This window comes from Protopterus annectens, chromosome 2.part1, assembly GCF_019279795.1.
Source record: "Protopterus annectens isolate FY-2018-M chromosome 2.part1, PAN1.0, whole genome shotgun sequence".
Classification (NCBI taxonomy): Eukaryota; Metazoa; Chordata; order Ceratodontiformes; family Protopteridae; genus Protopterus; species Protopterus annectens.
The window spans coordinates 863,986,980-863,996,979 of record NC_056729.1 but is presented as its reverse complement, the minus strand read 5'-3'; the positions used below and the strand labels follow the sequence as shown (position 1 = coordinate 863,996,979).

The following is a 10,000-nucleotide window of genomic DNA, read 5'->3' as shown; positions in this document are numbered from 1 at the left end:
AACTATATCCCCCATCTATACTAGCCTTCATTAATCTCTACTAACAACAATCAAACAATTCAATAACAAGCCTGCTAAATTTTACTCTAAAAAAATTGCTAAATCCTATCACTGCAGTTAGACTGGCTAGAACTTTTAAACTATCCTTCTGTCACCCAATTAGCAGTTGTTCATAATATTATCCACAAATTAAAAAAATTGGCCTTCATTTGAAGCCTTAGTCAGTCTAATATCCCTGCATGATCAATGTGCTCCATGGACAAGTCCTATTAACCATAACTAAAACCTACAACTATGCTGGTCTGTCCTTGTACTCTAATTGCGTCTTCAAAATCTGTAATTCTATCCCTGCCACCATCACAGAACAAACCAACCTATCCAGATTCAAAAACGTGCTAAATAACACTTTAAAAAAAACACTTGGCTCTGCTCATGCACCTCCCCAGGTGCTAGACTACCTCAGCCCTTAAAAAACTAAATTACATATATATATATATATATATATATATATACACACACACACACACACACACACATATATATATATATATATATATATATCTATATATATATATATATATATATATATATATATACCTCAACAAAGCAAATTATCAATGTACATCTTCTACCCATTTGCGCTTACTGTCACTTCTACTGCCTCTACTTACACCTGGACAAATTTTACCTTCCAACAGAATTCCATCTCATGCTTATTACATCCTACATCTGCATTAACTTCACAACTTCATTTTATTGAATATCAGCTAACAAACATGCACACTACCTCTCTGCTTTCTAGTCATATCTCCCACATCTCCTCTCTCATATTTCTCCTATCCATAAATTTAAAATTGTAAAGTGACATTTTTAACCTCCCTATGTATGCCAATTTGCCATATATATTAATATTATAAATATTACAGCTTTACATTTTCCTGTATTGCATAAAACTGCCTATTTTGTAACTTTTCTCTCCAGGCCAAATCAGAAAAGGGTCAATCACTGTCCAGATGGACTACCCTGGGCACAAAAGCAATAAATAAAATCAAAGAAAGTACTTTATCTATTGACAGCAGTATCTTAGATATCTTCAATATCATTTTGAGAAAACCAGGATTTAAAATCATATTCAGTCATGAGTAAATCATCCTTTCTGTAATTTACCATTGGCAGCTACAATGCAATTATTCACATGATTATGAAAACTATCTTAGATATTGTCTTCAATGACCCAATCAAGTCTGCTCAGGATAGTGTAAACGCATTTGATAATATTATTAACTTCTTCTTTTATGGAAACATATTAGTAAGTCAGAAACAGGTCACTTTCAAAAACTAAATAGCCACTAGTTATTTTTCAAAAAGTGTACTAGTCATAAAGCAAATGTACATGACGTAAATACACAGACTAGGTTTATGCATAAGCCACTTAACTTCCCTTTTCAAACTTCCCAGAACTTGCTAGGGACTCTGTTTTTGATATCAAAGATTAAAAGCAGTAAATTATTCTTTATTTACATAAGAAATTTAAAAAAGAAAATTACAAATACAGCATGCTGTCAATTAACAAGGAATCGGTCACTGAGCCAGGGGACATAGCAGATGTACTTGCAGACCAAAATTATTACAGACTTCACAGAAGTGCTACTGCAGAAACAAAATATTGAAACTCTACAGAAAGCAAAGGACGTACATCAGAGTACTACAAAAAATGGGAAGAAAGTCCTTACACAACAATAGATATGATAACTGCTGTCACATAAAATTAAAAAATTAAGTTCTGTGGGAACATATTTGGCGGTATTTTCTAATGAGAGAAGGAGGAAAAGATAATTAAGCCCCTATCATTCAACAATGTTACAATGTTGATAAATCTCTGATCTTTGGCAGTAGGCATTACTGCTACAAATTTACAAACAGCTGGGGGTCATATGAGATATGGACAGTTTTAAATTCTTCAGCCTGACCTATTTTAGTGTAAAACTGTGAAGAGTCAATGTAGGTTAAGCAAACTGATCTAGTAGGTGTACATATGTTACATATGTAACAGCATTGGGTTGCTTAGGGGGAGGAGATCCTGCCTTTTGATTCCTGTGTATTTCTTTGAAGAGGTAATATATACACCTGATTAAGGAATGTCAGTGCGTGTTGCTTATCTTGACCTTGGTAAGACTTTCAGCCCTATTCCACATAATGGAGTAACTGACAAAGTAAATGCATTAAAATATCAGTCTATATATATATATATATATATATATATATATATATATATATATATATATATTTCAGTGGTTAAAAACAAATCATGGTGTAGTAAGGTCCCCTCTGTCCCATTAGGGGTTGCCAGTGGTGTCTTACAGGTCAGTCTACTCAGGCCATTTCTTTTTGGAGTAACGGTCTAAATAACCACGTATGCTAATGGCCGCACTTTTGGTGGTTAAGGAGGGGCTGAGTAAATGCTGTTTAGCATTTTTCAATACAGAAGCGGTCATATTGGTAGGACTTATAGAGGTAATAGCTTTGGAAAGTGCTGAGAGGACCTGATCCAAAGTGATATGGTGGGAGGGGGGACATCAGGAGAACAGTGGCATGAGTAAGTAAACAACATTAGTCAGCAAGTATATTTGTTATTGCTTCAGGGCCAAAGTAGGAGGAACCATTCAATATCAGCTGTGTGTGTGTAAAGTGTGTTACTTCTTTGTTTACTAATATAAGTCAAGAAGACCTTGTGATTGACTTTTAGCAATGGTGGCAACCTTTACTTTGTAACTGATTCTACACATCTTAATGTTGTGCTTTAGGACTTTACGTACTTGAATTAGCTCCCTTTTATACAGAATCAGCAGAAAATTATTACAGATGCTTAGAAGATAAGTATAATTCTGTGTGTCAAAACCAAATTACCAATAAGTAGAAATTTGCTAGAGCATGGTATGGCACAAAGGTCCTTGAGTGCCCAGACTTGTAGTCATGGCAATTTCCATTAGAAGAAGGTGTTCATGGAGGAGAGTTGCAAAAGTGATTCTAGGTGGCTGAAATTTGTAGGGATACCTGACAGTTTGAGAAATGAATTTTTACTCCGACTTTATTTGTAGTTGTAGTTACTTTTTACTACTAGTAGGCGGCGTGGCAAGATTAAGTAAATAGTAAGATCTGACACAGTAGGATATATGTAACAGAGGTAGTGGATAGTCAGTAAACATGACTTTTACTGAACAAGTACAGTAGTGTGTAAGTGTTAGGTGACTATCTGACTAAAAACCTTGGCAGTAATAATAGCCAGCAGTAAGGTAATTTCCAGATACCTAGATAACGGGATACCGGAAAGTGATAACAGGCACAAATTAATTTAGCAACAATCATACGAATACCGAAAGTAATATCAGATTACCAAAGAGCAATTACAAACTGCAAAAAGTGTGCATACCAGTGGTAGTGACACAAAAATAACAATTTACCATTCAAAGTTACCAGAAACTATTACATACACTAACAAGATCATCATCATCATCAGCCCCCTTTTTCCCATTTTCTACATGGGGTTGGGGTATTGTGTTAACTGCCGCCATCTCTCTCAATTCAGTGTGACACTCCTGCCTTCTTTGACACTCAAGCCTGACTGTCACAGACCTTCTCTCGCACAATCCACCCACCTCTTTGCTGGACATCCTTGTTTTCTCGTACCTTCTTCCTGTCTGTCCCAAATCTTTTTACCATATTGTCTTCTGCTTTTCTGGACATGTGTTTGAACCACCATAATCTGTTCCCATTGATCTTTTCTGCAGTTGGAGCTACCTTGGATTCTTCTCTTATGTTCTCATTTCTTTGTCTGTTCCACAGTGTGCATCTTACCAGCCTTCTCAGGCACTTCATCACCATCACTTCTAGCTTCCTCATCTGCTCTTCCTTTACTAACCAGGTTTGTGTAGCATACAGTAGTACTGGTCACACCACTGTTTTGTACACCTTACTTTACAGCTTATTTGGCATTCTTCTGTCATATGGTACACTTGACTCTGTGCCAGTTGGCTGTAGCCCCTCTGATTCTAGCTTTGAACTCTTCATTCAGACTTCCCTTCCCCTCAACCACCCACCCAGATACTTGAAGCTATTAACCTGTTCCACTATCTTCTCTTCTATCTCAATTCTCAGATTCTTCTGATTTTCCCAATTTGCTGTCATTACCACTGTCTTATCTGTTTCATCCCATGTGCCTTCAGTTTTGCATGCCATTCCCCTATCCTTTGCTGAAGTTCTTTCTCATAGTCTGCCTGTAATGCCATGTCATTTGCATAGAGCAACTTTGCTGATCTGTCCCCTCTGACCTGTCTGCTAGTGTAGTCCATCAGCAGTATAAACAGCAGTGGATTCAGAACTGAACCCTTGTGCACACCCACTCCCACTGGGAACTCCTCTATGAGACCGAACACTGTTCCTACTTGAGTCATTGGGTCCTTGTACATAGCCTGCACTAATTCTACCAATGTTTATGGGACTTCAAACCACTGCAATACTGCCCAAACTATCTTTCTTGAGACCTTGTCATATGTTTTTTCCCACTCTAGAAATGCCCAGTTGGACTCTTTCCTCATCTCTAGCTTTTTCTCAACTGTCTGTCTCACTGCAAACACTGGGTCAGTTATGCTGCATCCTGATTTGAATCCAAATTGTTCATCTCCCATCTTACTTTCTACTACAGTCACCCTCTGCAGAACTTTCGTACAATGTAACAGGAGTTTGATGCCTTTGTACTGTCCACAGTCATAGATGTCCCCTTTGTTCTTGTACACTGGTACCAGTATGGTTATTCTCCAGTCATCTGGGATATGCCTTTCTCTCCACACTGCTATGACTAACCTCAGGAGCCATTGCTCCCGTATCCCACCCAGCATCTTTATCATATCTGCTGTAACCTTATCTGAGCCTGCTGCTTTCCCTGACTTAATTTTCCTTAGTGCTATTCTTGCTTCTTTTAGGGTGGGCTCATCTTCTTTTCTCATTGTTGCCTACATCTGGGGCAGTATAGCTTCTGTGGGTTTTATTAATTCCGAAGCTGCTGGAAACTATTTCCATCTGCCTTTGATGTTATGTGGATCGGTGAACAGGTTGTTGCTGGTATCCCTTATGAAGGGTGTCTGGCCATCTTTTTTATCTTTCTGTCTTTGCCTTGCAACCTGATATAGTTTCTTTGTACCACCTACCAAGTCACTTTCCAGAAGCTGGTAGAGTGCTTCCAATGCCCTATTCTTTGCTATTGCAACTCTTTTCTTAGCTTTCTTGTTAGCCAGACAGTATTCCTTCCTAGCCTGGTCAATCTTTTCTATCTCCCATTTTTTCCTGCATTCCTTTCAAAAAGAACAGTAACATTGTTAAAAGCAGGAGAATACTGCACACACCAATACAAAGAAGTCGAACAATTAGGTAATATGGTTAAACACAGATGTGTGCAAAAGTTTAACTGTGCTGTGTTTTCTAATCGCATTATTAATGTCAATACCTGTAGCACTGTGGGACTCAAGAAAAACACAAATTATAGTCAACTGGGTGGTACAGAGAGATAAAGCTGTTACTGTGACCTAGGTGACTCAGGATTAAACTGCTGACTGGGAGATGGACAAATCAGTGCGAGTAGTGAGCAGTTAGCTCACCTGTCCTGGAGAGTAGGATGACAGCTCAGTCCACTACAACACTGACACCTGGCAGAGGCTGGATGTCCTAGCAGTGCAACATAAGAGCTAAGAACAAGTTCCCACCAATCAGTACATACGCTGTAGCAGGGACTGAGGCATGGCCATAAGGGCAGATGCTAACAGGGCCACACTGTAGTAGGGACTGAGGCGTGTCCATAAGTGCACATGTCAGCAGGGCCAGCACTGTGGGAGCTAATGCAGAGGGAGGAAAATATCCAGATGGCTGTCTGCGTGATGAATGCTGGCCTCCCATGACCAGCTTTTGACCATTGAGAATGAAGTGATCAGTTAGGTCATGAGAAGGTTGATGGGTGCCTGTGGAGAAAAAAGGCTGAAAAATTATGATTACAAAATAAGTATTTAAATATTAAAAATGGCATAATTATTAAGGATTGATGACAATGGTAAAATAAATAAATAAATAAAAATTTATGGACTGAGCAGCCCAACTACTTTTTTAGTCAGTCCATGGAGATCATTGTATCACCTTATACTACTATGGTCTGACCCATTACTGAATATAACTTTGCATTCTTTAACATCTGAATACGCCATCTGAAATAAGTCGAAAAGTTACAGGGATTTGTTACTGAAAATTAAAAGGGTCAGAAAATTGAGCTATACTAAAAGACTTCATCGATCAATATTAAATTCTCTTTTCAATAGATTGCTTTGTTGCTGACTTCAGTAAGGTGTATAGGCAATGGCTAATTTATCTTTATTTGAAAGTATATTCCTGGAATTCACAGTTAGTGGAACAAATGCCATATTGAGGATCCTAATAGTAAAAAAGTCGAACATTATAAGTACCTCCCTTCATTAAGCAGTAACATGTACTGTGGTATGCACTAAACACATATTGCTGCACATCTTTGGTGTTACCAAGCATGATCCCAACAGGTGAGTGACCTACAAGCCTGAGTGTGCAATAATACCTGTTCGGTGTAAAGCTCGACATGTATTTTTGTGCTTTAAAATGGCATGATTATTTATTTATTTATTTATTTGGTTGTTTGTTTTACACGCATTGTTGGTAGAAGTTTTTTTAATATTTGTAGACCCTATTAAATGCACCTCTGTTCTAATCAGATTGTTCTTATGATCCCATTTGTCCATTTTGTAAACACATTATATTCATATAAGCCAGTACCATAGAGTAAACTATCAAATACAATGTCCTCTTGTACTATGAGCAAACTATTGGGACAATCAAAGTTGATAGTTATGTACTTTCCTTGCAAATGTAATAATTATTATTTGCAGTTCTCCAGGCTGATGCTAGTCAGAATAAAACAATTACTAATGAAAACTTTTGTAAAGTTTAATTTCTGTAGTATAGCTAGCTATATGAGAATACAAACAGATCATGTGTTAGCTTAGTCTGTCTTCATATTAGAAGTTAGTCATATCTTTGTGCCTCCTGAAACATAAACATGTATACTATGTACACTATCAGTTTTCATAACTCATACTTTTCAGGATATATTTCTTGACTATATGTTCATTTGTTTATAGAAACCGGTCCAAAGCTGATTCACTCCAATATTATTTCTTTTTTAAAGGTCCACATTTCCAGCAGAAAAACAACAATCGGAATCTACCCAGTTCCAGAAAACGATTTCAGATGGTTTCCTAGTTTCAGGACAGTCAGTGGACATGAAGAATTTAGTAATATGGTGCCCATTTGCTGCATACATTATTGAGGGATGCAGATGCAACTGAAATGGTTAAATGAGCTCCATTAGCTAAACTGAGTTATGATGGAACAAAGTTCAAGCAGATATCAGCAAGTCAAACAATTACACTTCAGAGATTATCTTCTGTAGCTGCTTGTCACAGCAATAAATATGGAAGAATACAAACTTATGTATTGTGTTTACAGTTCAAGCACCTTTCACCCAGTTCTTAAACCACTGGCTGCAAAAACAACAAATGGGAATTTGTTGCCTGGGTGAACCGCCTTATACGTTTGCAGTGGGCAAAGAAAAGATGTTGCTGTAAGAAAGCTCCTCTATAAACTGAGCCTAAATTGTGAAACAGAAATGTGTGATAAAGTTTGTTGCAAGATGTACCAGTAGTAAGCAGTTCTGTAATCTCAGGGGTCCCTCCAGATGTTAAAAAAAAAAAATGGTCATCTCCTAAACTGTTTGTTTGGAAATGATCAGTCTTGTTGGTACCTGATCAGTAGCTGTAAATAACAGATTTTTTTCTCTTCATTGGAGAACTGAGTCTCTCTTACCGGTAGCATACAATATCTCAGGTCTAAATTACATTGTAACACCCCTGCAGATCTGTTTGTCTGGCCTTTTTATGTGTCCAATTGCCACTATACAGTCTGATGCAGCATTGCTGAAGTATTTGTCATAGCTCTTGACCCTGGAAGCTGTTACTACTTTGAGTACAAGAGGCAAACATCAGTTTTCAGGATAGAGAAGTTTTATGAACATTTTCAACTATCACAGGCTGATTTATACCCTAACCATTCTCATTATGTTGTAAATATGCACTTCATGATTTGCAGTGCGCTCTCTGATATTTAAGTATCTGGGCAGTTCTAGTTAATTAAACACCATTCAAGTGTACTGTCTATAAAGGGCCTTTTGAAATTATAAGGTAGACACAGATGCAAAGGAAGTCCATATCCAAAATTTAAAGAGAGGACTACATAATAGCTTCTGAAAGTTACTGAGAAGTCTTCTGATTTGTTGATTGTGTATTGTTTTTCCTTAGCTGCAACCATTCATCTCAAATGAGTGCATCAATGAAATTCTTTCAAAGAGACATTTTTTTAATTTTAATTATCTAGTGAATTCCTGCACTCATATACTGTGTATTGTTCATGCAAATTAGCTATATGAAATGTGAAGACATGCTGAGCATAGTAACATTTTAGTCTAGCACTTGAAGTGCTGGTGTGTGTGTGTGTGTGTGTGTGTGTGTGTGTGTGTGTGTGTGTGTGTGTGTGTGTATGTACACGTGTGTCTGCATACACCCACATAAAAAAGGTTTAATAAACATATACAATGTGTCACTGGAACCATCACCCCAGATTCATTAATTTTAAACAGTGATCACATATTCAGAACTTTTCCATGACTTTGGCTGTGCTGGTGGTGTGATTGTTTTGCAAGTATGACTTTTAATTACTTAACTGTAATTATTTGGTGGAATCTGGGGTTTATGAGCTAACTGATGAGAAGCTTGTAACTTTTATAAATCAGTTTCTTCAGAAATAACAACATTACTGCTTTACAAATTAATTATATATTACTTCCACTTTCCATTCTTCCACAAATTATGTTTTCTAACTTCCCAAGATCAGATCAACTGCAGTGTCTGAAAAGTATGCACACACCCTTAAAGCCAATTTTAAACAACAAAAGTAAGCAAATATGTCTTTAATGTCTGCAACTCTGTCTGCAACTCTTACTGCTCCATCCAGTAGACAATCACAAGCATTTGGTGCAAGTTTCAGTCATAGTTATCAGTCCATTTAGTGAGCAGGTGATGAGATAAGTGGACAACATGAGGCAGTGGTGTTTGGCTATGTTGTCCTTAGCATTTTATATTTCAGAATCTTTATGGAATGTGATTATCAGAGTGCTCACACCCGAACATGTTTCAGATGTCTGTCAGTTCTGGGAGGAAGAAATCAGATCTGAAAACCTGATGACGTGTTTCATTGACTTTAAATGTACACAAAAATAGAAGTTGATGTTCTTGTAAAAGCTATGTTCCTATTACCATTCTTTTTGTTTTCAAGATAGCATACCTACAGCCATATTATTGTAAGAATTCCTGGGCTCCTTTAACACTTCATATATGTGTGTGTGTGTGTGTGTGTGTGTGTGTGTGTGTGTGTGTGTGTGTGTGTGTGTGTGTGTGTGTGTGTGTGTGTGTGCCTGTGTGTGATTGTGACCACACAATTTCTTACTGTGCAACATTTTTAGTTACAAAGTGTGTGACCAGACTTTAAGTTCAGATTTAAGGTTGCTGGATTAGTCTTTCCTTGAAGTAAAACTGTAGTTCTATGGTAACAAATTTTGTATCATTTCAGGACTGAAACTTGAAAACACTTTTAGGGTAGTACACAAAATATTTTTTTACTTAATGTTTTGAAAGAAGATGCCTTCAGAGAAGCACTGAGGTCAGTGGGTGGGATTTTTTAAGATTCATTCTCCTGTATAGCTCAGCCTGCACTGTGCTGTGTAGGCTCATCAAAGATCTCAGTGAGTAGTGCTGCCTATTTATGGAGTGAATATATTTATACATCTCCCTGGTGGTGTAGTAGCAATCATTGCAACACC

At 37.3% G+C, this 10,000-nt stretch overlaps 1 protein-coding gene across 1 annotated transcript in view; it reads left to right on the top strand.

Moving 5' to 3' along the window:
* Nucleotides 1–10,000, top strand: part of FAM149A (family with sequence similarity 149 member A) — a 641,502-nt gene that overhangs the window by 630,735 nt on the left and 767 nt on the right. The window contains exon 15 of the mRNA XM_044062512.1: nt 7,256–10,000. This exon is cut by the window's right edge and continues 767 nt beyond it. Within this exon, the coding sequence (XP_043918447.1) occupies nt 7,256–7,329 (74 nt within the window). The 3' untranslated portion in view covers nt 7,330–10,000. The remainder of the gene's footprint in view (nt 1–7,255) is intronic.